The sequence below is a fragment of the Cantharellus anzutake genome, assembly GCF_015039405.1.
Source record: "Cantharellus anzutake strain C23 chromosome Unknown EI90scaffold_1, whole genome shotgun sequence".
In the NCBI taxonomy this organism is placed as follows: Eukaryota; Fungi; Basidiomycota; class Agaricomycetes; order Cantharellales; family Hydnaceae; genus Cantharellus; species Cantharellus anzutake.
Genome location: NW_024066951.1, coordinates 2,964,743 through 2,991,668, shown reverse-complemented (window position 1 = coordinate 2,991,668; position 26,926 = coordinate 2,964,743). Strand labels below are relative to the sequence as shown.

Sequence of the window (26,926 nt, the reverse complement as noted above, 5' to 3'; positions counted from 1 at the left end):
CCTTGTCAACACAAGTCGAACGATGTTACGAGTGACGCATTTGGTCCAGCAGTTGTTCCGATTGCCATGTTTCTTTATTTCCTTAACAACATCAATATTTCTTTGATATTACTTTTTTCTTACTTGTTCCTTGTGGATCTGTTGCCGTCCTAAACCCATCGGATCATTCGGATTTCCACATATTTCTTTCATATTTATAGCTACCTTCTTCCTGTATTTACGAAAAGGACTCCCCCAACAGAGAGGTGCTCCCCAACAACATGAACATGAAGTTTTAGCAAGAAGTTTACCAGTGCCCATAGCAGCGAATACGAAGCCAAAGAGGCTCAAGACATAGTGCAGGGGCTGAGTTCCCCATCAGTTTGAATATCAGTGAGATTTACGAGTTTATCATATTTTATCACATAGCACCGGACCATTTCTCCCCCCCCCTCCTCATCATCTGAACCTCCCCTGAGCATTCCCAACTCTGTGGCCCCCTCTCTTTCTCGTTAGGGTGGTAGATCCCTTGCCCCCTTACAATGTAAACACCATTGCCAATATTCCTCAGACTTTCAACCCCACCTCCACAACCTCCATAAGCTCTGCAACCTCCAAGCTTCACAGACCATACTCAGCACTTTCACCACTTGTAATGTATCTTTCGCACTTTCCTATTTGGACTACTGCTTCCTTCCATTTTAGCCAGTTAGTCATCAACCCCACTTCACCTCATCCTCCTGCCCCTCTGGGCTTCGCCCTCCCTACCTCCTTTCGGATGTACCACAGAGTCTAACCCATGGCCTTTGGTACCGCTCCGCTTCTGTCATCCCCTTGTCTCCATTCAGACGCTGTAGGAGTGCATAATGGGTGTGCTCAAATTCATGGAACCTTATGCAGCAAATACATCAAAATTGGACTCCTGCCCTTGTACATTATTAGGAAAAAGAAAGAATGATAGAGGGGAGTAATAAGAAAGAAGAAAGAGGGTTTTCGTACGAACCGAAAGAGCCTTTTCGCGAAGGAATTGGTTGAGATTTGGTGGAGAAATTCAACCTGAGATGTCCTCATGAACAAAGTCCGTGCACTTGACTGCAACCATGAGAACAAGGTCAAAAGCTGACGGAAGAGGACGATCTTGGGGTCATTAAATCGAGAAAAATTCCCAAATACCCAGCGTTGAATTTCACCCTAATCGGTTCAGTGGTTGTGGAGATATTCTGATTATCAGGCATGATGGGAGTCATGGGACAATGTGGACTATGTGGATGCTCACGTGCAAGCTAGTCTCAGTGAAATTCCAGAAGAATATGGGCCAGTCAAATGATACAAATGCTAAAGAAGACATTGGAGGAGTCTTGGAATTATGGCATATTATTTGGCCCAAGTTTCCTTGTGCACAGATAATCAAGATATATATTCAATTTCTGAGCATTCCCGTTCTCAGTCAAATCCCCACTAAATTTCACAAAATCGGTATCGTTAGAAATCTATGGATGAGGAGAGTCGAGTGGGATAAAGGGACGGAGGTTTGACGCAGTGTTTGGAGTGGTATGAGGAAGTTTGTGTTTTTCTTTTCAATTTTCATTGTTGTTTGGAATTTTATTCTAAGCCAACAGCACCCAAACCTTACCGCTGTTGATTGGTGGAGGCTTAGCTCAGCCAAACCCATATATTTCACACTCTTTTCACAGATTGTATGTTTGCTGAATGGGTATATGTACATAGCGATTGAAACGGACTAGAGATTTCCCCCCCTCCCGCTACTTTTGAAGTCCATGTACTTGAGTGCTGTGAGCAGCCACACAATTGGTAAAGTCCTATTGTGACCTTTAGGAAAATCCACCATGGAAAGAAGATAAACAGGAGTTACCAGAGTTATATTATTCCCGAAATCCCCTCCCCCCCCTCCCTCCGTTGATATATGGACCTGTTCTAACCGCAACACCCCTTTCAGCCCCCTTTCTCTTTCTTCCCTAGCCTTTGGGGAGTGAGTTGGAGTGCTACCTTCCGTTTCCTGGAGAGTGTAGCAGATTCCCTCTTGCAACGCCTTTGTTCCAATTCAGACCCCCTTTGATTTCCTTGTGCTTTCATCTCCCCACTATATACAGGTGCTTGTACACACTCATTTTAGACCCTCAGTCTAAAATCAACCAGAAATGCCCCCTAGAGACTTCCTGCTCACTGCTTCTGAAATGAAGGACCAAATGGACAAACAGCAATGGCACAGCGCTCCCCTTGACTCGCTGAGGCCAAGGTCCCTCCTTGCTAAGTCTCCGGTTCCACTCCAGAATCATCCACTCTCTTGCCCAGTTCTAACAGTTTACAGATGGGGAAGGAACACTGGATGCACATTGAAAGAAGTCGTCAATGGTTCACTTCTTTGCATCATAAGTGGTCTTCATCTTCATTTCCTCAAGCTTCCATTTAATTCCTTTTTTCTTCTGGTGTCATATCCATCTATGGCCATCGTCCTCCACTACCTCCGATCCTTCCAGATTACCTCCACTCCTTCTTCACTAACCTCGGAGCCCTTGTATTCCACAATCACCTCCGACTCCCTCGATGGTCACTGTTACGGGGATGGGGGAAATTCCCCATTCCTCGATCCGTTCTTATAGTGGGAAGACGAGAGTCATGTCTAGTTTGTACCATAACTGGAAGTGTAATCGATGAGTGATCCCAGTCTGACCTGGGAGTGGACGATCGAATTCCCATCGATCACGATGGGTGATGTAGTGAGCTATTAAGGGATTGATGATTGATAGTCGGAGATATCAGGACGGATGGGTCAGCCACGGATACTTGGCGCTCCTCAATGGAGCGTACCGTGTGCGAGGTCGCGACTGGTGAGATGGGTGAGAGCTTCGCGTAGTTGCCATCGGGTACTTGGCGTTCGCAGTGTGAACGTACCGGTAGCGGGTTGATATCGTAGGCGTGCAATGAGGGCTGACTATTAGGGCCTTCGGTGACTTGGCGTTCCCAAGGGAACGTACCGTTGGCGGGGACATATGATGACTGGCAAAGGAAGAAACAGACGGTGGATGGGCAGCTACTTGGCGTTCGTGTAGCGAACGTGCCGGCATCACGGGTAAGTGGGCCTCATAGTGTTCACGATCACCATGATCGTGATGGGACGTCGTATGTTGAGTACTGGGGGGAGAGCGGAGTGATGAAGACCCATAGGGTACAGGTTCAATAGGACGATACACACGTCGAGAGTCTTCGACTCTCGACTTCGAGTTCTCACGGCGAGGGCCGTTAGAGGACTCGATATAACCAGACTTATAAGACATATTGAGAGTTGTACAGTCACACAGGTTCAGTTGAGTCACAGGGAGGGTTGTTACAGAAGATGGTACACGAGACAGTTGTAGAGCAGTTGTTAGTTAGCGGGAACCGCCTTTGGCGGTTTCTGTACAAGACGCGTGACTATCTACAAATGGTAAGGTCGCAGGAAATCCTGCGAAACACAAATAACCTCGGCCAGCACCAAAACCCCAGTTGGGGAAAGCTTTGCACGAGGGGGGGGGAAAGGGGTAGAACGGATAAGGAGGATGGGGTATCGGGATAGAGGACGGAAGGGAGAAAGAGGGGAGGAACGATAATGAGGAGAAGTCTTTGACCATGTGACGGATATGGTCGTTGGAGACTCCGTATCCGTAACATCGCCCCCCAGTCTCCTAACGACCATGACACGGTCCCCGAGGGGCATATCTCCGTGGGTTGTCTCTCCATGGTGACCGGCTTCTCGAGCGCTCGTGATAGGAATCTGGATGGAGGGTATCGTATTGAGCTCCACCAGAGGAGGATGGGTGCGGATCCGATCCCGGGTACTGCACGGGCGGGGGGTAGGGCCGGCCCACAGGAGGAGGATGAACAGTCGTAGGAGGAGCTGCCAGGTTGACGACGAAGGCGGGCACGGCGGTGTTGGTGTTGCTGTCCACCACCCACATAGGATTGACTGGCATCGCGAAAGTTGGCGTCCGCGGGATTGACTGTGGCCTTCCGGCGCTATACGGTACCATACTAGAAGGGAAGGATCGGGACTCGAGTCTCTCGGGATAGGGCGGCCATCCCTTCGAGCAGTTGATTCTCGAGACGTAGGTCGAGAAGACCACCTTCTATCGACATCTCTGTCATAGTCGGATCGACTAGGTTCGGGGCGATAAGAGTCCATCCGAGTTCGACGGGTTTCGTTCCCCATTTGCCAACGGGCCTGTCCCAAGTGACCTGAGACTGATCCTTCTCTTCGGCCGGGATACGGATGGGATCTTCTCTCTTCACGAGGCAATTTCCTCCAGCGGTTTTGGTTCGACGAACCTGAGGGAGAGGATGAGGCGGAAGAGTTGTCAGTGGAAAGGGCGGATGGGGTGTTAGTGGGATGAACGCTTGGTTGTGGCACCGCCACATTCGGAGGGGGTAGGAAGACTGAACTCCCCGCACCCGGCCAGTTGGGAGAGGGAGGCGGTATGGAAGCGGCTCCGAGGTTCAAGCCCAACGTTCCAGACGTCAGCTCGTCTGAGCCCTCGTCGAAAGGAGTCGGCGAATCTGGCTGTGCCAATTGTCGCTCAGCGTCATCCATGACCACCTCTTGTGCCTCGGCGCGGGTCATGAAGCGTCCGGTATCCGGGTAGTAGAATGTCCGGCTCTGACGACGTTTCTCCACCAACTTGAGGGTGGAAGGGTCCTTGTTGGATGGGGGCGGACCAGGCCACACGAGTCGGAATTCGTAGGCCTCCCTGTCTTCAGCACCAGGCAATGGTTCAGGCGCATCTTCCCATCTGGGCCAGTCGAGGAACCAAGGAACTTCAGTCCCTTGAGCCAACGGGAGTCGATAATTACGAGCAGCCTCGGTGTGTCCGCTCAGGTCCAGCTCTTCGAACAATCCATTCTTGATTACACGACATGGCAGCTGACAAGCTAGGTATATAGCGAACTCGGGTGAATTTGCCGTCAGTCGATCATCAGTCGAACTTTCTTCGAGAAAAATTCCTTTCGGGGGTTCCAACCAGGATATCTTGCATCCCTCTTGGACATCCGCTTCCATCAGGTGTTCATGGATACGGGTGTAATTGACGAAGGCGGTGAGGAGGGAAATGATCCGGAGTATGTAGGTGTAGCGAGATATTATGGTGAAGGGGTGTTGCCAGGGAGCGAACTGGAAGGCAAAGATGTGACTGTCCAACTCGTGCTCGCCGACCGACTTGGACTCGACTTTGTATATTACTTCCCTCAATTCGTTAGGCAATCGTAATTTCGTGAGGGCCTCAGCTCTGAGCGCGGCGGCCTTTGAGGACTCCCAGCGCTCCAACAATGGGGTCAGAGCTCGAGGCGGAACGTTCTGGTTCCCGTTTTCTCTCAGCACTTCGGCCTCGTTGAGGTGGTTATATTCCGGTAGTAAGAGCCACAATCGATCAAGAGATCGAGCACCGGGTCTTACGTGGTGCAGAGCGACGTACGAGAAAGTAGGGTCGAGAGGTCCCAGCTGCCCGTTTAACCACATAGGATCGGATGGGGCTCTCTTGAAGGGCTCGGACGACACTTCGGCTGCCTCGAGACCTGGGCAGTCCCGTCTGTGATCGTCCGTGATCGCAACAGAGTTACGTGGGGTGGGCCTGCAGCTCATACTTGCCAGTCCGAGAGACATTGTCAGTTAGGTTCGTTGATGGGGTCGCGAGAGGGAAAACGATGGAGATGGAAGGTGATCGAAGTGTATTCTGATCATGTGCCGTTAATCGACTTCGTGTGAATACCCGATCGGGAAGTGGGCGCTTATTCACGTCTGCTCAGGCCTGCCTTCGATCTATACTTTCCGAGGATCTCGGGGGCGTTTCTGAGGTCTCTTTCGGTTGCCCAGGTGTCTTCTTGCGCCCCATATCCTTTCCACCTCACTCTGTACAGGAGTTTCCCTTTCCGCTTCCTGTGCCCCACCACCTCTTCTACCTCAAACTCTTCCGAGGCCTTCATATCGTCCCTGGGGTTGGGCAGTAGCGGTCTTGAGACGTCACCGGGTGAACGATAAGGCCTCAGGTGCGCTACATTCACCACGTTATGCATAGGGTAGGCATTCTCGTTTATCACCTCCGTCACCTCGAATGGTCCAATGCGTCTCTGCATTAACTTCCTCCCTGTACCCTTTACTTCCAGGAGGTTGAGTTTATGAGGATCGATCAGTACCAAATCTCCCACTTCGTACGTTACTCTCCTGTGCTTAGCGTTGTGCGCTCTAACTTGACGCGATTGTGCCAGATGGATCGCTTCTCGTGCCCATCTTCTGCGTACGTTCAACGCGTCCACTCTTTCCTCCGCCTTGACGTTGAGGGACTCCTCAGGAACCAGGAATGAGCTGGGCAGGCGGGGCCGGAAACCCATCAGTAGCGTAGCAGGAGCTTCTCCCGTAGTAGTGTGAGGACTATTATTGTACGCTAACATCAGAACGTCCAAGAATTCATGCCAGTCGTCCCTATCCTTATTGACATAAGCTCGAAGCATGACTTCCAATTGCTGGTTCATTATTTCCGTCTGTCCGTCCGTTTGCGGGTGCGCAGCGGAAGACATCGCCAGCTTAGTGTTAAAGTGATGCGCTAAGGATGACCAGAACGTCGAGAGAAAACGAGGATCCCGGTCGCTGACTATAACTGCGGGTAACCCCACATGTTTAATCACATGGCGCCATAATAAGTCTGCGGCGCCCGTCGCGTCTGTGGTAGAAGAGCATGGGATAAAATGCCCATATTTCGTGAACTTGTCCACCACTACCAAGATGGCGTCTGGCTGCGTGGTTCCTTTAGGAGGGGGTAGTCCAGTCACGAAATCTAAGGTTATCGTGTGGTAAGGCAAGTCTGGGACAGGCAGGGGTATCAGCAGACCCGGCGTTTTGCCTCTGTCATGCTTGATCTTCTGGCAGACGTCGCAAGTTTCCACATATTGTCGAGCATCCTTTCCAAGGTCCTTCCAATAACACTTAGATTTCAGGCGCTTTAGCGTTCTTTCTATACCCGCGTGGGCGGCCTCGTGAGGGGTGTCGTGAATTTCCTTGAGGATCGTGGTCCTCAGACTTCTCGGGACACATAGGCGTCGGTTGGTTTGCGGGTCGTCCCAAAGTAGTAACCCTTCCTCCGACACTTGGTAGGCACCTCCTGCTACACCGCCATCAAGAGTTTTGCGGTATATGTCCCCGAATTCTTCGTCCGTGTAGTAGGCCAGACGGAATTCCTCGGCTGTTCTCGGGGCTAAACCCAACCATAAACTTGTCGTGCCCTTTTTCGCTTGATCTTCGTCTACGATGTCCATGCTACGCGATAGGTCTAACTTATCTACGGCGCGAGACCGTGCCCTGGTAACCACAAAGGCTCCTTTCGCTGGGTCCTTGCGCAGATACGTGCTCCAACTTTGGATAAGGTCCTCCTGAGCCAGGCTGGTTTCTAGACTGAGTAGCTTTTCCACGTTCGGAGATATAGTTTCCGGGGTCCGGGCCAAGCGAGATAAGGGGTCTACGTTAGAATGTGCAAGTCCTGGACGGTGGACTATGGTCATCTTCGGGAATGCTGCGAAGACTAGACCCCATGCCGCTAGGTGACGGTTGTAGTTTTCGAAGGTCCTCGCCCATTGCAGTGCCGCGTGATCCGTGATTAGGAGCAGGTCCTCGCCCTCGATGAACGGCGTGAACCTGACTAACGATTCCTTAGCTGCTAAGGCTTCTCTCTCTGTAGCCGAGTATCGGGTCTCGGGACCCTTGCACGTTCGACTCCAATAGGCGATAACCCTTTCCACCTGGATGGTAGATTCTTCGAAAGCGGACGCCCATTGTGCAGGTAGGGGGCGGTCGTCTCACCCGGCGTTCAACTTCTTTACTAACTCAGGGATCTGCTCCTGCTGATCGTATGCGAGTTTCAACTTCTCGTAGGCGCGCGTCCCCTTGAGGTCCTTAATGGTCATCGGTTGTATCTGCTGTAACGTACCTGCCAAAGCTACGTCAGACGCATCAGTATAGAGCCTATAACCCAACCCTTTCATGGGGTGTCCCCTGACCGGAGCCGTAGCTAGGGCGTATTTCAACAATGAGAAGGCTTGTTTGCACGGCTCATGCCAGATCCAGGGAGCCCCATCTTTCAATAAGTCGAAGAGGGGTCTGGCAATGAGTGAATATTGAGGTATGAACGAGGAGAAGTAAACCGCTATTCCAAGGAAGGTGCGCAGCGCCTTCCTGTTTTGGGGTTCTTCGATCTCCAGTAAGGCTTGCACCTTTTCCCTGTGAGTGGAGAGTCCCAGGCGGGATACCTTTTGACCCAGTAGCAACAAACTCTGGTATCCTAAATGACACTTGGGCGGCGAAAGCGTGAGGTTAGCCCTCTTTATAGCATCGAGAACTCGATCTATATGTGTCAAGTGTTGGGCGAATGATGTGGAGTATACTACGATGTCGTCGATGTACACTAGGGCGAATTGCCACAGGAAAGGAGCTAAGACTTCCTGCATGACTCTTTGGAACACGGGTGGGCCGTTTCGCCACCCGAAGGGCATCCTCGTAAATTGAAACAATCCGCGATGGGTACGAAAGGCCGTCTTGTCTCTCGATTCTTGATCGAACTCCAATTGCGTAAACCCTGATAGCGCGTCGAAGGTTGACATGTATTGGGAGCCGGAAAGGGCCTGTAGAATATCCGTTTGCCTTGGAATAGGGAACTCGTCCGGGATAGTGACCTCATTCAGTTTTCGCCAATCCACGCAAAGCCTGTTCTTCCCCTTTTGACTGACGATTATAACCGGGGCGCCCCAGGGACTCTGGGACGGCTCGATTACTCCCATCTCTAACCAGGCGTCTAGCTGTTTATCGATGATCTCCCTTTTCAGAGGGGAGGCGTGGTATGGCGGAAGCGAGATGGGTTTCGCTCCTTCTTTTAATGATATATGCACGCGGGCATCATATCGTCCCAGGTTCCCAGCCGTAGCGAAGGCCCTCCCGTGCTTCTGCACCAAGGCTCGGAGCTGTTCCTTTTCTTCGGGCGATAACTCTGGGTTCACGTCTACCACATCCACCAAGGTTTCAGGAAGGACCTTGTCTCCAGGTATCGTCTCTGCCGTCTTTGGTCCGGCCAAAGCTTCGTCGATATCATGGACTTCCTCGGGTGGTCCCAGGACATTGGCTTCCGCTGCGACAGCCTGTATTAATAGTCCTTTACTCTGGAACTCACGGATCTGAGGCTCGCTTAGTTGTTCGGCGCCATCTAGATCCTCGTTGGGATTACACATGGATGCTATCGTAGTCCCGCTCTGGACTTTGATCGGGTATGGGTTCGGATTGGTCAAGGGTAGCCTAAGGGAATGGGCGGTGTTTACGAGCATAGTCGGAGGTGGCAGATAGTCACCCTGTTTCCATCCCGTCTTCCGTCCTTCGACGAGGCGTACTCCCGAGTTGTGGTCGAAGTTACCAGTGACCCCAACCAGGCGGACTGTGTACGGTTCTAGGGTCACATCCTCCGTGATTTTTAGTCAACCTGTACCCGAGACGTTCACTCGTTTAGGTTCTCGAGAAAGAGAAGGACCGGCTATAACTGGATAGGCGGGCGCGTGATGGATCTGGCTCTTGAGGGGAACTTGGTGGTCTGAGTCTGCCACTTGCCAGAATTCTCGTTCCGGTGGACGCATGGTATGCAGCTGGAACGCTGTCTGCACGTCTTCGGCTATCAACAGAGGGATGGTCATCCCTTTGAGCACGTAGGCTTCCACACCTCGCAACAGGACGTGACCTCGTTGTGAGGGTAGGTATAAGTCAATCGTCGTGTAGCCTTGACATTTAGCCTTCCCTGTTAGCTGAACCAAATTCAATTTCAATCCCTGCTTAATGCGGGTGCCTTCTCCTTTAATTCGGTCGTACAGGTCAGTCGATATTAGCGTGCAGGCTGCCCCAGAGTCGGCCAACGCTTCTATCTCGATCCCGTCTATTGCGTTGATACGACAATGGACTCGACAAGCGTCAGATCCTAAGGACTGCTGACCTGGGGGTCGCTCAAATATCTTACGGGCTTCATATATCTCACCCGGGAACAGGGCGGCCCCAATGAGTCTCTCATCAGGCAGGATCTCCTCCCATGTACAGGCCGCAATGTAAGAAAAGGAAGAATCTTCGGCATTATCTATGTCAGGTATGTCCGACGATTCGGAATCGGACAGGGTACAAAACTCTGTGTAGGCCACTGCTGTCAGAGACGGGAATATTGTCAGAGGCTGGATTATTGTCGGAGTCGGAGATTGTGGCAGAGGTCTGTTGGAGCGCGCACGCGCGGATATGCGGGCGGAAATATGCGGCGCGTCCGGAAGCGCTGTTCAAGGTTAGCAGAGTGGGATCGCGGCCTCAGCGACTCAGGTGGAGCGCTGTGCCCTGAGCTTGACGTTTGGGGGAGATCCCGTATTTACAAACTGACACTCACAGCGGACTTCAAACAAGACTTGCGGGCGGAGCGGACCTGTAGGAGGAACGCGGACTCAGAGGGGGGGAAGCCCCCTTTGCAGAAGGAGAGACTCAGAACAGACAGGGGGGGTACTCTAGTTGATTTCAGACTGGGGTCCCCGAAAGTATTTTCAAGGTAGATAAATAGGCAAGAGGGAATATAGAAAGGCCGGTCAGTCCGGCGCGGTCCGGCGCGGAGATAAGCGGGGATTGTCAAACTAAATAAGGACAAGAGCCCGGGAACTGGAAATGAGGAACAGATCACTAAACAATAAGTGGCAAGGGTTATTGATGAATAACTGAATGAGATCAATAACCTAGTGCCAATAAAGAGGGGATCAAATGCCGATATTGGCAGGGAAGCAAACAATAAATGGCACTCGGCAAGGAATGAATGATAAGCTGCCAAGTGACAAATGGCCAGAGGGAAAGCGGAGGTCAGCGCGCGGCGCCGATACAAGTCCGCAAATAAGCGGGGTCGGTGCGGTGCCGACACAAGTCCGCGAACAGAGGTTGATCTGCCAGCACTGTCACACAAGGACAGCATGAAGGCCAACAGAGGTACAGAGGTGGGCAGAGGGTGCGGAGTGGGCAGAGGGTGCGGAATGCACGGAAGCGGGGCATGGCTGTGACCACATAGCAGGAAGCGATGTGTGGTTCAGATGGAGACAAGGCAGGCATGACTGAATGCCGGGAGCACCAAGGGCTCAGGAACTGGAGGTAAGGTCGGAATACCGACAGGGTCTAGGTTCTGATTCTTGGCCAAGTCTCACACAGTAAGGCAGGGGGCCAGACATGGGGTTGGGGGCTGGTTAGGATGGGTTTCGGGTCGGCGGATTCGCCTATCGGCATTGGTTCGCCGCTGACGGAGCCCCGGGATTTGTCGGTCGTGACAACTGCGAATTCTGCTTCCTGACCTTCCACTAAGGCAGCATAAGCCCGTCGGTAGGTGCTTTCCAACTTGGACGAGTTGTCACGTTCCTTACGGTCGTTCCTGGCTCGATCGGCCTTCCTAGGGGAACAGTCGTTGTCCCAATGGTTCGCACTTCCACAGTGCCGACATGGTCTGGGCGGTTTCTTTCGCGACTTGAAGTCGCTCGTAGGGTAGGTCTGGCTTCCAGACACGACGGCGACGCTTCTGGTCTCGACACGGTCTCCTCCGCGTTTATTCCTCTCCAAATTAATGCGGGCGACTCGGTTTGCTAAAGCGTCGATGCTGAATTCGTCGCTAGCTACTAATTCGTCATGCTTAAGTTTGGTCAGCCGTAAGAGTTCTTCGGCTGTGTCGACCTGATCGATGTTGAGATGGGCCCACCATCCTTTCGGGATGTCTTCTAGAAGTCTTCGGGCTTCGCCCCTCAAGACCTCTGGTCCGGGAACATCGGCGAGTGGATATAGGATGCGCAAGAGTCGTAGTTTGTGCATCGCGAAGTCGTGTGGGGACTCCTTAGAGTACCTTTCGCCCTTACGGTACCTACAAGCGTGGAATCGATCTCGAATCTTGTCGAGGAAGGCGGGTGTTAAGAAGAAATGTAGCACATATCCGTGTAGATCTTCCCAATTGTTGGTAAAATACAACTTGTCGGTGACCGGTACAGTCGACCACCAGTCTGCCAGAGCACCCTTGAAACGATCAGGGAGTACGCAGGTCATTTGTTGGGCGAAAGCAGGCGAGTGCCTGGCCAGGTTCCGACATATGCTGCACCACGTTATATAGCTGTCGATCGACCCATCGAACTCCGGGAAGTCTGACGCAGTGTATTTGCGGTCCACGTAAGGTTGCGTGCGGTCGAGAGGAGGAGGTCTGTACCCAGGATTCTGCTGAGGCGCTGCCAACGCTCCAGGTCCGGGAGGCGGGGGAGGGGGCGGTGCCCCAGCGTATCTGACGGGTGGAAGGTGCCCCGGGTAGGGAGCCCCACCGGGCGGAGGGGGTGGTCCAGGTGGAGGTGGTGGTCCTGATGGGGGTGGTGGACCCGCATCTCGTGGTGGCGGCTGCCAGGGGTCGGGAGGTGGTTGTCTCGGATCATGACCTGGATCTCTGGATCCAATGGGTCCTTCATTCACCGGATGGTGAGGGACACGAGGGGGTTCGAGTCCACGGTTGTCGGGATCGAGTCTCTCCTCGATAGGTCCCAACTCTGTCTTCCTTCCGACCCTCAGACCTTTCACAAATTCCGTGTAACCCACATTCTCCTTGGGGTTCTCGAAAGCGTTGGTCTCTCGACGAACTGTGACGAATGGCATCGAGGGTTCGTCTCTGAGTAACATCCCTGCAGCGACATTAATGCTTGGTCTAGGCACCGGGAAGGCCCTGGACGGTAGGGTGCATTTACAAACGAAGGTGGTCTCTTCCGCGGGAGATATGAGATCTTCAAAAGTAGTCCATCCCGACGGGAGGGCTTCAGGTTGACGTGTGGGTCGCATTTCAGTCGACCACGCCTCCTCGACTTGCCCAGGATCCGTAATTGGAGACTCCGTATCCGTAACAGTCACCACCCCCTCTTTTCTATATATTACCTATGCCTCCCTAAGTACAGAGCCCCGAAGGCCTCTGGACAGCTCCAACATCCGCTGGTGCACTCCCACCCCCGCTGGGCAATTCACTTGCTTGCCCTGCAAGTCTACCTTCAGGCCTATCCCTCCTTTCCATTTCTGGGTATAGCCTGCTACTCCACTAACCCTGTAACCTGACTCATCGGTAATATTCAGTCAGCTAACATTTAACTCTGTTAGCTCTGCTCTGCTCAGTCCCACCATTCACGGGCCCACCCTCGCTGTAACTATATATATACTTAACTTGTACATATGTAGGTTACACCCCAGTGATAAAATCAACTAGAGTTGATCCCCCTTTGTAGTTCTCTCTGCCAGTAAGTAAATTAGGGCACAGATGTGTAACTAGGCACAGTGCTCCTGGTCTGAGTTGCTGAGGCCAAAGCCCTCCATCACGGAGACAACTCCTTCGTCTCGCTTCCGGTCTCTAACATCTGGGCATCCAAGAACTGAGAGTGGTGTGAACGCTGGCCATTCACAGTGCAGCCAGTATACTTGACACAATGGCCAGGTATTTGACCCCTGATGTTAGCAAGCTGAGCAAGAGTTCTCTGAGCATTTGATAGGTGTTGCATGAAGATCTCAAGAGATGAGAAATCTGCAGGCAGATCATCATCGATGCTGGCCACAGAGGTGTTGTCATCATCGTCATCTAGCTCAGGCCCAAGATCACCAGGGTCATCCCTGTGGCAGCTGTCAGGTGGCTGGGTTGGTAAGGATGATGTGGAATGGGTCGGAAATTCCACAGGTTTGTCAGGGCACACACCCTGACTAGCCCGGACCCGGACCTGGACCTGCATGTGTGCTCTGCCCCACATGCTCCATGTGCCACATGCTCCAGGCCCGGTTCCTATTCTTCATGTGACTTCCGGGTATCCCCGGAAGTTTTTGCCATATTGGGCCACTGTGGGAAAGTGAGAAGTTAACCTTCTTCTCACCTTTCTTACCCACAGTAGATTATGCCCTGGACAGGGCTGTTTACAGGTCAGGTTGTGGGTTGTAGAGAGAGGGGTTATGGGGACCCAGAGGTCGTCCCCTGACAAGGTTTCAAAATGGGATGGGATTTCTGAGTCTGGCATAAAATTTTAGTTGACTTTTAACCAGGATAGACCAAATCAGATCATAAAGCTCACCTTTTTTTGAGAGTATTTCCCCAGGTTCTGTGTACGCTTTTGCTTCCTACTAAGCCCCATGAGCACAACAAGACAGTTTAACAATGTTTGCTTTCTGTATTTATTCGGATAGCTCTGTGGTGCAAAATTGTTCAAGAACTGATTTTTGAAACGTTGTCTCTGGGATCAGGGAGTGATGAAATGTTGATTCCTGACAGCATCAAATTTTCACACCTCAACTTTTGATTGCAACCATATATTGAAATTCTAAAACCGGGAGTTTGTCCATTCCAGTCTACTTTACACACTGTAGGTTCTCAAATATATCTAAAGTGGTTGTGTCAACTCCATGGGGTGCACACTTGTTTAGAAATAATTTGCTTCCAAGAGTGATGACTTATGTGTGTCATCTATTATATAATAAAATGTCAGGAATCCATCAGGAGGTCGGAGCAGTCTGGGGATTCCAAAGGTTCCAACTTGGGTCCAAGCATCTGGGGTAGAGATGGCTGAGGGTGAGTGTGCCGAGGTCCAGCCCGGAGCAGAGACAGTAGGGGCAGAAGTGGAGTGGGACTGTAGGGGGAAATGGTGTAGGCAATGGCAAGGTTGTAGGGAGTGTTGTGTGGAAGTGCAGTGTTGGGATTCCGGGATATGACAGTGGATGACTAACTGGCTGAATAGAAAGAAGCAGTAGTCCAAATAAGGGTGAGGGAGAAGTGTGAAGTATACACTATGGACAGCAAAAGTGCTGAGGTAGGTCCATGAAGCTCAGAGGTAGCAGAGCTTACAGAGGTGGAGTTGGAAGTCCAAGGAATATTGGCAATGGCGTTGTAAGGGGGCAAGGGATCTACCACCCTAACGAGAAAGAGAGGGGGGCCGCAGAGTTGGGAGTGCTCAGGGGAGGTTCAGATGATGAGGAAGGAGGGGGGGAAATGGTCTGGGTGTGATGTGATAAAAAAGATAAACTCATAAATCTCACTGATAATCAAACTAAAGGGAACTCTGTCCCTGTACTATGTCTTGAGCCTCTTTGGCTTCGTATTCACCGCTCTGGGTGCTGGTAAACTTCTTCTGAAACTTCATGTCTGTTGGGGAGCACCTCTCTCTGTTGGGGGAGTCCTTCTTGTAATACAGGAAAGAGGTAGTTATAAATATGAAAAAAGTATGCGTGGAAATCCGAATGATCCGACGGGTTTGGGACGGCAACAGATCCACAAGGAACAAGTAAGAAAAAAGTAATATCAAAGAAATATTGATGTTGTTAAGGAAATAAAGAAACATGGCGATCGGAACAACCGCTGAACCAAATGCGTCACTCGTGACGTTGTTCGACTCGTGTTGACGAGGGCTTTTTAACGATACCAAATTCGTCCGGATCGGTGGAGAATTGATGGAGATACAGAGGAAGCGGTGGAATATGCGGGTGACAGTTACCCAATTTGGAAACTGATGGTTGTCTGTGGTGAGGAATGGCTTGAAAAAAATCGGAAAAATATGGGAAACATGGAAGGGGTATCTGGAACAGTGGTAGATGTGTTTTGGGAGTGGGGTGCTTGACGTGGGTGGTAGAATTGTGATAATTGGCTCGTTTGCATGGTACCAGCTGTGCCTGCCTACAGCATTTACGTGAAAAGAGGTCACCAATGCAATGGACTTAGGCCAGGGTGGAGTCAAAGTCCATGGTTGGGACCATGATGGGATCTCAGAGCAGATGTACAAAAGGTGTCTGAGTTTGGAGTATGGGATGGGAGTGGAAGGTTGTACCATAGCGGAGATTGGTTGGGAGAGAGTCAGTGTCAGGGGACAATACATATGTGGTTGCCTGATACCCCTATTCGATATCATATGTAGCTGCACCTGCATGTAGCTACATATCCCCTATCATATCGTACGTCATCACATTCCCACATGTCACCACCACCCCTATATCCAGACACCCCTTTCTTCCTATCTTGTTTCGTTGTCTACCATTAGCCAACTTAGCTTCCAGTTATCTCTCTCTCGCATGTGTCTGCTTATGTCATCTTGTGTGTATATAAACTCTATGTTCACTGAAGGGTAGAACCTCAGCTGTATCAATAACTAGGTTTTCGGGACACTTCTTATCGCAAACTAACACGTGAACCCTGACAGTCAGGAGGATAGGAAGGTGGAGATTGGAGTGGATGGGAATAGGGTAGGACTCCAGAGGTGGTGGAGGGGGGTCTGGGAGTCAAATCAGGATCAGGTATGTATGGATATGACATTGTGTATCTGTCATGAACATGTTCCTGGGGATAGATCTGATCGGTGCCCAGGCGGTGCTGTCTGGTGGAGCTCGGTGTTCCGGGTCTTCTGACAGTGGGTTGGAGACAAACTGGAGGTGGGGCGGAGCTCCGAGGGTGACAGGGTGTTGAAGGGACTCAGCTTCAGTGACTTGGAACAGAGCACTGCACCCATTATGTTCTTGTTGTCCCCAATTTGTCAGGGGAGCTGGCAATGGAGGAACCGAGGCCACCAGCAGAAGGGGGCTGGAGGCCCCCCCTCACTACTTAACAATGGAGGCGTTAGTGAGGGTCAATTGTTCGTCATGCAATTCATTTGGGTTTTATACCAAGGTGCCTTTAGACACACCTGTTACTCAGCTCTTGGTTCAGGGTAGAGTAGCAGACAAGTGGGATGCGATAGATGTCCTGGAGGAGGTTTTTTCAAGGGCTTAAGACTTTTATATTATAACTGGGGGAACTATTTACTGGAGGGGTACATGCATACATATATCAGAACAATTTGGATCTGAAGGTAAACAAAGGGAAGGAGAAGTAAATAGAAAGGGATCCACAGGACAAATAAGGAATAGGCGAAAAGCCTGAATTACATCTGAGGTTTGTGGAGTGGGAGAATTAAAAGCCAACTGAATGGCAAGGTCTGGAACTGTCTAAGAATAAGCAGGGGACTACAGAGGAAGACGTCCAGAAAGGTCCGGAGCCTGGAAGTTGTAGTCCGGAAGATTGGGGTTGTAGAAAATATCAAATGATAAAACAATGAAGATTATCAAGACCGGAGGTAAGGTAGGGATGGGGAGGTACCGGAGGTGTGGAGACCAGAAGTCAGAAGGAGGGTGGATAGGCAAGTTGAGGTTTATCAACAATGAGCAGGTCCATCTCCTTTGAACAAGGGGTCCAAGGAGGTGGAGGTGTGGTAGCGGAGGTCCAGAGGTGATGCAGACGTTGTAGGCGGGATAATCGCCCACATGCAGAGCCGGCTCGGATACCCGCTTCCACGATTAGAAAACCACTTCTATTCACGCGATGACTTGGTACAAATTTGGTATCTAAAAATATTCCTAATTCGTACGATTCTGACAATATCAAGAACATCTTAATCGGTGGAGAATTGACGGAGTTCTGTGTTGGAGAAGTTAGGCACAACAGGTCACGAGTATGTGCGGGCATGGGAATCTCAAGCGGCAACCCAGAATTCCAGCCTCACTCGTTCCCACAGTGTCTAATAAATTGGTAAAAATGCCTATTGGCTGCGTGAGAGTTATCTATTTTCATATTTCACCATCATTTCAGTTATTGATTGATATTCTTTTATTGTTACTGTTACCCTTTTTTATTATTTCACCTAATAAGGTATTCAGGTGCCATATGGCACCAATATTCACCATCAATTATTTCTAAAAATAATTGTTCCTTATATCCTGTACATACCGGATTCTGGAATAGAAGTTCTCCCCTCCCCCAAAAAGTCTCTAAGGTGCTAGGATGCGCTAGAGAGGGTGTGAGTGAGTGGAATTCCAACAGTAGGAATAAGGGCAACAATCTAGCCTGCAATGAGTGGGTAGTGGATTTGTTGAGCCCGGACCTTGCGGAAATCCCAGAGAACCCACATGGAGTTTAAGGATCGAGAGCATAGCGAGTTTAGTCAAGAAAGTAGGATTTTGGAGAGTTTGGCCCCCACAAGCTTAGTCGGCATCGAGAGCTGTGAGCCCTCTTTCAACGTAGATGGGAGGCAGAGTGGGAGAGAGTCGAAGGAGGAGGTAGTCCTAGGGCCATTGGCATCGACCAGAGGCAGCAGAGAGAGATTGGGAGGGCTGGTGGAGGTCATGGGAGTTGTATAGGAAATGGGCGGAAGGAGGTGGAAGATCCGGGATATGACAGTATTCACATGCATGGGATAGTGTGGGAACTCTCTGAGCGAGCAGCTTGCCCAGAAACCAGCACAGCCACAACTGTGGGAACATTCTGGGCAAGCAACTTGCCCTGAATCTTCCCACACTCACTGGGCACTGCCACCTGGAGGTTCCCTCTGGGTCACACTACACAACTCTAGGAGCTGTACAGATGTGACCCATTCCTTTATATAGCAACCATGCAGGGAGATGAGACCTTTACCCTTCTTCTCATCTCATGCCCCACATAGTGTGAGGACAGGCCAGATGGGGGTTGAGGTCAGGGAGCCTCCAAGTCCAAGGCTGGGCCCTGACATTGTCCAAATAAGGGGTGAGGGAGAAGTATGAACATACAGTAGAAACAGTGAAAGGGCCGAGGTAGGTCCATGAAGCTCAGAGGTAGTGGAGCTTACAGAGGCAGAGTTAGAAGTCTGAGGAATATTGGCAATGGTGTTTACATGAAATGATGTCACCAATGCAATATGCAGAGGTGATGTCATATCCATACCAACTCCACCTCACCTCTGCTCCACTCTGCCACCGTTCCGGTCCACCTCCAGTCTGTCCTCCCCCCTGCACCTCCGCTATACCCTCTGGTTCACCTCTGGTTCACCTCTGCCTCTGATCTCCAGTACCTTCTCTGGTACCTCTTATCCTCACCTTATATGTTTATTAATATTTCTATCTACCCAATATTACTACGGACTCCTAGGACCTCCACCCACTCCACAAAGGTTTTCCCACTCCCCAGTAGCTGTCGCTAATTCCACCCTTCACCTACCCACTCCACAACACTTGATAAGGCAATTCTCTCACAAGCTCACTGACCTGGCAAGTGGGTAAGTCCCCCTTGGGTTTTCCCCTTTGTTCCCATTTGTCTTCTATTATGTATATAAGTCCTGTACTGTAGTTGATGGCACCTTAGTGCAAAATCGATGACAGGACTATCCCCCCAGAGTTGTAAGGGGTTGGTGTAGGTTCCAACCCCAGTTAGCCTCAGTCCTCAGTTCGTCAAATATTAAGCTGTATAGAGCTATGATTATTCAACGATGGGGAGGAAAAAAGCTTAGTTGCCTTTTCCCAAATTCCCACGTTATTTTAATTACATTGTTTGTACATGTTTAATGCGAGACAAATGAACAATGAGATAAGAAAGTAAAGGGTGGGGTTACCACTCCTTACAAGAGTTCACACCCTCTTGTTCTGAAGTTAAGGACCAGACTCCTAAGCATTACCGAACGTAGGCACAGTGCTCCTCTCCGAGTCGCTGAGGCTGCGGTCCTTCCACCTGTTCTCTACCTCTGGCCTCCTTCCGGGGAAAGGTCCAGGGACACTGCCCTCCTCACTGTGTGCTTGACAAACAACACCAAGGGTCAAGGGTTTGACTCAATGGTGATGGTGTTTCCCAAAGGAGGAGTGAAGGGCCAAGGCCCAAGGAGGAAGGAAGGAGGATGGGAGTCGGGAATGGCTAGCTGACTGAATAGAAAGGAAGCAGCAGCCCAAATAGGAATGGGGGAGAATAGCGGAATTGAATGGAGCAATGCAATAGTTGCAAGGTCCGAAGTAAGTCCAGAAAGTCCGAACTCGGAGGTTAAACTCCGGAATATTGGCAAAGGTAATTAAATGGAATGAGCTAACCAATACAAGGGGTATAAGTGGAGGTGGGGTCAAAGTCCGAGGTTGGAGCTAAGACCGGAGGTTCCGGAGGTGGAGATGCAAATGGGATTCCAGAGCAGAGGTCCAGAGTTGGGAGCATAGGTGTTGTGTGCTCATCTGGAAGGTGTTGAGGTTGAGGTCGGACCCGGAATGTTCCAGAGTCGGACCGAAGGTGGTGTCAGAGCCGGAGGTGGGATAACCTCTTGGGAGTTGGCAAGGAGAAGGTGACAGAAGGGAAGTAGGGCTCCGGAGTCAGTGTCAGGGATCAGCAACGACCCTGGACCCTATGCCAGCTGCGCATATGCACATGGGAAGTATGCTGGTAATTCCCATCTACTCTGCTTACCTAAGCCCCGGTGACCCGGATCATCTCCGGCATTGTTCTGGAACATTCTATGACATGTGATTCTATCGGCAATCCATTTGGTTTCCTTATTGCCGGACTCTACATGTATATAAGATGGGGACATCCCTTTCCCCCAGCTTTAATCACAACTAGGTTATCGGAGCATCCTGCACGAGCACATGTGTCCCCTGACAGTCAGTTTCAGAGTTCTGGGAGCCCGGAGCGGAGGTTGGGATTGTATGGATATGACAGTGACAATTTCTCATCTTACTGCAAGGTTCTGCACAATGTCGAAGGGCATGTGAGGGTGGTGGTGTCGAAAGTCCCATGTGGCAGAGCTGAGATCCGTACTTCAGGAGATAACAAAACTGGTTTTTGGCCCAAAATGGAAACCACAAGCTGTACTGAAGTAAACAAACAACCAAAATGCACTCTGGAGTGCTCAGAAAAATCACAAAGGATGCATATGAAGATCCAATTGACATGGGGACTGTTGCAGACACTTTCCGGGATGTCTAACCCTGTGCATGGGCCAAATTTCACGATTCTCACGCCCACCACTCGGTCAAATCTCAACCATTTGGGACAAATTTGGTATTGGGAGAAAGCTACGAACCTGGGGAATCAAATGGAGAGGTTGGGAAGGGATGCTACGGGTAGGAAGAGATGGATGAGTGTGGTGTGATGGTGGAAATTGGTGGAGAACAGCAATTATTAGCAGATATGGCCCACTTATCACTCGTGTTTTTCTTTTATTGAGCTTCCACATTGGCCATTGGACTTATCAGCCATACTTAACGGTCCACATGGTGCCCGTAACAACAATCTTTCATTTTATATTTTCTTTTCATTTGTTTTTCCACATTATTGCTGTTCCATGTGTTTAAAAGCCCTGTACATGTAGGAATGGAAAAGAGACCTCCCTTTTGACTACAAAAGAGACTGTAGCGCTGAGAGATCCAAGTAGAAAAGAAACCCTAAGCTTGACTCCTTGAGTATTATAAGGAATCCCTGACAATTGTCCAAGATGGACCAGGGGTATATAATCCTTAACGAGTTTTTGTGATTGTTTTTGTTTTGTTAGCACCCGGACCGAACCTAGGACAAGCTAAGGACATCCTAGACTCCCTCCCCACAAATTTGCTTGCTTAGATCTCCAGCCTGCTTGCACCACACCTGCTGGCACTTCGCCTCTGCCTCCCGCTCCCTGGCCTCCTCTTCCTCACGCCTTTTCTTTTCTTCAGCCACCCACCTAGCTGCCTCAGCCACTTTCTTGGCCACATTATGCCTCACCCACTCATTGAGCTTTGCCTGCATCATGGCAGGCTTGTTGTCCATTGCCTCCTGGATGTCCTCCTCCCCCCAGGATACAATGTTGTGTAGCTTGAGAGACTTGGACATGTGGGCAGGGTATTGAGTAAGATTGTTGGATTATGACTGGACTTGATCAAAGGACTTTTTGTTTTCACACATGGATTCAAAATTCGGGATTGGCCAAACAATTCCCATGTGCACCAATTGGGCCTCCAGGGGTATTGGCCCTAAGAGGGGATACTGTCATGACCTGGCATATCCACCACTTCCATCAACGTGTCCTAGTGCCACTTGGCCCATCCCACCTGCTACCATCATCATCCATCCATCCACCTGTCCACCCATCACCCTCATCCACACTTTCTCCCCACATGCATACCTTCCAACCAAGGTTGCCCATTCAAGTGGTTCATTGTTATCTGCCCACCAGCCAGATGGCTTGCTAGACAGCTGGATGGCCTTTTCTCTTTTGTTCACTTGCAGACTATTGTTCCTCCTTTGCCACTCATTATTTCTTGCTTGCCTTTTGTTGACCAAGTTTTCCGATATTAACCATTTGTCTATTTCTTCATTCATTAATTTTGCGCTTGATCCACCACTCCTTCCAGGCCGATCCTATTTAGTTAGTCGTGCTTATAACACATGTAGGTTACACCGGATGTACCTCAGTTCATATATCAACTTGGATTTCCCCCCCTTGTCTCTTCTCCTCATTGTAAGGCTTCTGTCTGAAATTGGGACACCAATGTAAGAATGAAGTGCAGTGCTCCACCCGAGTCGCTGAAGCTGAAGTCCTGCCCCTCTGACCTTACAAGCCTGGACAACTTTGTGTGCCTTGCAGACCATCCAGATACATGTCCAATGTCATATCCATCCATGGCCATTGTCCTTCACTACCTCCGGTCCCTCTGGACTACCTCCGCTCCTTCTTCACTAACCTTGGAGCTCCTGTATTCTGCAATCACCTCCACTTCCCTCGATGGTCACCACCCCCTCTTTTCAATATATTACCTATGCCTCCCTAAGTACAGAGCCTCAAAGGCTTCCGGACAGCTCCAACGTCTGCTAGCGCACTCCCACCTCCGCTGGGCAATTCACTCGCTTGCCCTGCAAGCCCACCTTCAGGCCTATCCCTCCTTTCCATTTCTGGGTTATTGCCTACCATCCCGCTAACCCCGTAACCCGACTTGTCGGTAATATTCAATCGGCTAATGTTTAACTCCGTTAGCTCCGCTCCGCTCGGCCCTGCCATTTATGGGCCCGCCCTCACTGTAACTATATATACTCAACTTGTACATAGGTTACACCTCAGTAATAAAATCGACTAGAGTTGATCCCCCTTAGTTCTCGTTGCCAGTAAGTAAATTAGGGCATGGTGTTGTGGGGACAAGTCCGTGCAGGCCAAACCAACACTTATCACACATTTCACCCCCTACTGCATCAGGGACTAGGATTGGTGAGTCGTGGTAATAGTAGGAGTTGTAGAGACTGTGGAGGTGGTTCTGACCAGTTCAAGATCGTCGGATTTGGTGGAGTGGTTGAGGAGATATGACTTTTTCTTTATTTTCCTTACTGTTTTCATTCATTCACGCATGTGACTTTCCTTTTATATTTGTATCGGACTCTTCCGTGACAACTGTACAGACAGTTAGTTAGAGGTTACACAGAGTATCAGCACCGTACTCCCAAGGACCATTCTACCCTAGAGAGAGAGAGACCTACTCCCCCTAGACCTGAGCCATGAGTCTAGATTGATAGAACCGTTACAACGGACATGTAACTTGGCACAGCGCTCCTGGCTTGAGTCGCTGAGGCCGAAGCCCTCCGCCATGGAGACAATCCTTCGTCTCGATCTGGTCTCTGACAGTATTTTATTACTCCCTGACTAGTACACGTCTTGTATGGCACCCAAAGCCCCTCGCACTCGTTTGCAACTATGCACATTAGTTCCCAACTCTGCCTCACTGTCCCCCGAACCCTCGCAGCCTGGTCCTAGTCATCTGGCGAGAAACCCAGTTGAGTTTCGCAGCTTCTCTAACCTAGAAACCCCTCTCCTGTCAACTCCAATCATGCATTGAAGGAGAGAACGAAGGAAGGTCAGTTGGGAGGTTCAAACAAGACCACCACCAAGCTGTTCCCTGGTTCTTTAGTTAGGATGGGGAAGTGTACTAGTAATATTTGTTGTAATTATAGTACCAATCCGAGTGTTTTGGCTAATTCTATTTTATGGGTTAGTCTAAAAGTTTCTGAGAATTGACTTACAGATAAACCAAGCCCTGCAGAGCTGTTCCTCTATTGTAATTTCTCAATTTGTCTGGGTGTAATTCTGTGTAGGGTTGTTTAATTTGGATTTTAACTTGAATTAAATCTTCTACTTGGTGAAGTTTCAAAGATTCTACTCAGTTAATGGATTTAGATTGTGTCTGGAGTGTCCCTTGAGTTTGTTTTATTTTTGTCTTGTTTTATTGCTTGTTTTACAGTAGCAAAATAACTGTTTTGTGTTTACACTTTGAAATCTGGAGTGTTAACCAGCTCTCCTGTTGAAATATCTACTTAATATTTCTCTCCTTAATTGCTGCCTTTTACTACAGTGGCAATCTTAACTGTATATCACTTTTTTGCACTGGAGTGACAACCAGAAATGCTTGAGAAAAATAATACTCTATTTTCTTACTTCTCTGAGGGGGCGAAAAGTCGCAGAAAGGGTCTCCCTTTTATACTCCTTGGGTCGCCTTCCTTTTTCACACTCTACCTCGTATTTACAGGATTTATTTACAGTGTATTTTCCTCAAACTGAATAAAAAATGAAATTTTCATGCTATAGTTCTACTGCGCTGAAGGAGCGGAGCTGGATCACCTTATGTAACCAGTTTCCTATGTCCAATAACAATATTAGAGTTTGTGCTGATTTGCATACTGACCGTGTTTTGGTTGCCAAAATATATAATTGTTCACTGTCTAAACAACAATAAACACCCCCCAACAATCTCACCTGATGTATAGATCATTTATGGATAAAATTCTATATTGACTTTACTATGATTTCTAGTCAATATTACACCTAGATTTACCATTTTTCAGTAGGATGTGATTTTCCTGATAATTACTGAAGGAAAACTACTAATGAAATAATTCCGCAATAAATGTTACTCAATACAGGAGTGACCAAACTGCTCTTTCTATCGCTTAGAGTGCGTGCTAGTTATCTAGCAGGTTCAGGATCGCTCACTTTTCTCCTGTGGTGTGATAACCAAGTATTGCTGAGAGATTATTCAATTAAGAAGTCCCTCCACCAAATTCTCACTAATTCTCACTATGACACTTTTGTTCAGCTGTGTCTAACTGACCCTAACTCACGCTTAGAGTGACGTGTTAGTTTTATATTAGCTAACAACTAATATTTGCTTTTATCTTTTGGCGCAAATGAACCAACCACTGGTGAGGAGAATTAAACTTATATTTCTACCTGAGGTTTGAGAGGGGGCAGAAGCGGCGGCGTTTTATGCTTTTCAGAGGCCTCTCTACTCCCACACCTTGCACTAGTTACATGTGCTACATTTGTATTATAGATAGTTCTAGAATGATATAGGGGCTTGGGCTGTGTAAGCTTAATAATGGACTTAGGACATGACTCAGCAATAAGTAATTTCTTTGTCTTTTGGGCCGATCTTAGCGGGGTCTTGTAGCGCTAAAGCTATGCTCTACACCGCCTTAATTACGAACGGTTATCTTTAGAAATGACTCGGCTATAAAGGAACTTTCTAGACTGTTCTCTAATTCACCCCTTTTTGTGAAGCCGCATCATTACTAATGTTCTAGAGCTTTCCCAATTAATTAACTGATCCGCGGACTTCTGAATTACTTCATGCTTATGATCCTAGATCCAGATCATCAATCATTCCTTTGTTCTGATTTATTTGAGCTTAAGATCAAAAAGTCTTGATGAATCATGGGAAAATATACAAGATCTGGTTCTTTAGCATTTTCTCCTCTTCTGATGCGATCAAAAACTGTCCGCCCGCGCCGGGGAATACTCTGTCATATGGTATTCGGTCCACCAGACTTCCAGGCGCCAATATATTTCCCTTGAGTCACATTACTTTTTGTAAAAATTAGCAAATAAATATATATGAATTATAAGGTGTTTCGCCGTTTGAGCGATATCTCCGTCAGTTTTGAAGCATTTAGAATGAAACAAAACCGTGGATAAATTTTAGAAACAGTCCTTTTATATGGTAAAAAGATTATAGTCAAAAGTTTACTGGTTTCCGAGATATTCACATTTCTTTCCCAATGTTCCTTCTTATTCTGCTGTCTATGTGCTATTTTCTTGTTGTAGGGATATATTCTTTGAATATTATACCTATGCCAGGTTCTAGGCATGCTTTAAATCTCATGCTACATGGGTGTAGATAATTTATAATGATCTTCTAATGTCTGTCCAGTCTCATAAAGATCATGAGATCTGTTAAACATCTGAACTTGTCACTGTCAGGGGACGGACCCTGGGTCCCCATGACCCCTCTCTCTATAGCCCACAGCCCTGTGTGTAAACAGCCTATCCTAAGGGATAACCTACTGTGGGTAAGAAAGTGGTATAAACAAAGGGGCAAGTAGATACACTTGCCTACTGTGGGTAAGAAAGTGAGAAGAAGGTTAACTTCTCACTTTCCCACAGTGGCCCCAATATGGCGAAAACTTCTGGGGATACCTGGAAGTCACATGAGGTGGGATCCAGGGTCGGATCATGCGGCGCGCGGAGGTGCAGCGCAGGAAGTGCGCGGGAAGTGGAGCGGGTCCGGATGCGGGTCCGGGTCCGGGCTAAGTCAGGGTATGTGCCCTGACAGTCACCTGATTGTTGACTATTCTGATAGATCATTGTTTTATTCTTTGAATATTATTTCTCCTACAATGTGCATCATTCCCATAGTCGATGGTATGCAGGCACCGTTTCTGTTTAATTGTTCGGGATTTATGGTATGCACGGTGTAGGAGAAATAACGGCCACACTATGGAAACCCATTATGGAAATATGCCAGATAAATCACAAAAACCTCATACGACAAGTAGATATGAGAACATAGAAGGACCTGAATTTTAACGAATTTTACGAATTTTTACGAATTATTATGACTATACACGATAAATCGAAAGAAAGAAAAATAACAAAAATACTTCAAGCTTACCATCAACGAGACGGAATTCTCGGGGGAATTTATAGCAAATATTAAACCAAGAATTAGGACAATCGACCAAGATTTGACTATAAAAATAATCAGAGAACCTCCACGGAAACTACTTTCCCACGTTCGAACACGTAGCAAGGATGGAAGTACCACGGAACAAAGATTCCTCAGGAA

The 26,926-nt window shown here is 49.0% G+C and overlaps 1 protein-coding gene across 1 annotated transcript; it reads right to left on the bottom strand.

The window, feature by feature from the left end:
• Positions 1 to 13,377: 13,377 nt before the first annotated feature.
• Positions 13,378 to 13,785, bottom strand: EI90DRAFT_3115053 (uncharacterized protein; the record flags this gene model as incomplete). The annotated part of the gene is made up of 1 exon (XM_039062746.1): positions 13,378 to 13,785. One exon carries the CDS (start codon positions 13,783 to 13,785, stop codon positions 13,378 to 13,380), a length of 408 nt encoding a protein of 135 aa, XP_038924182.1.
• Positions 13,786 to 26,926: the final 13,141 nt, after the last annotated feature.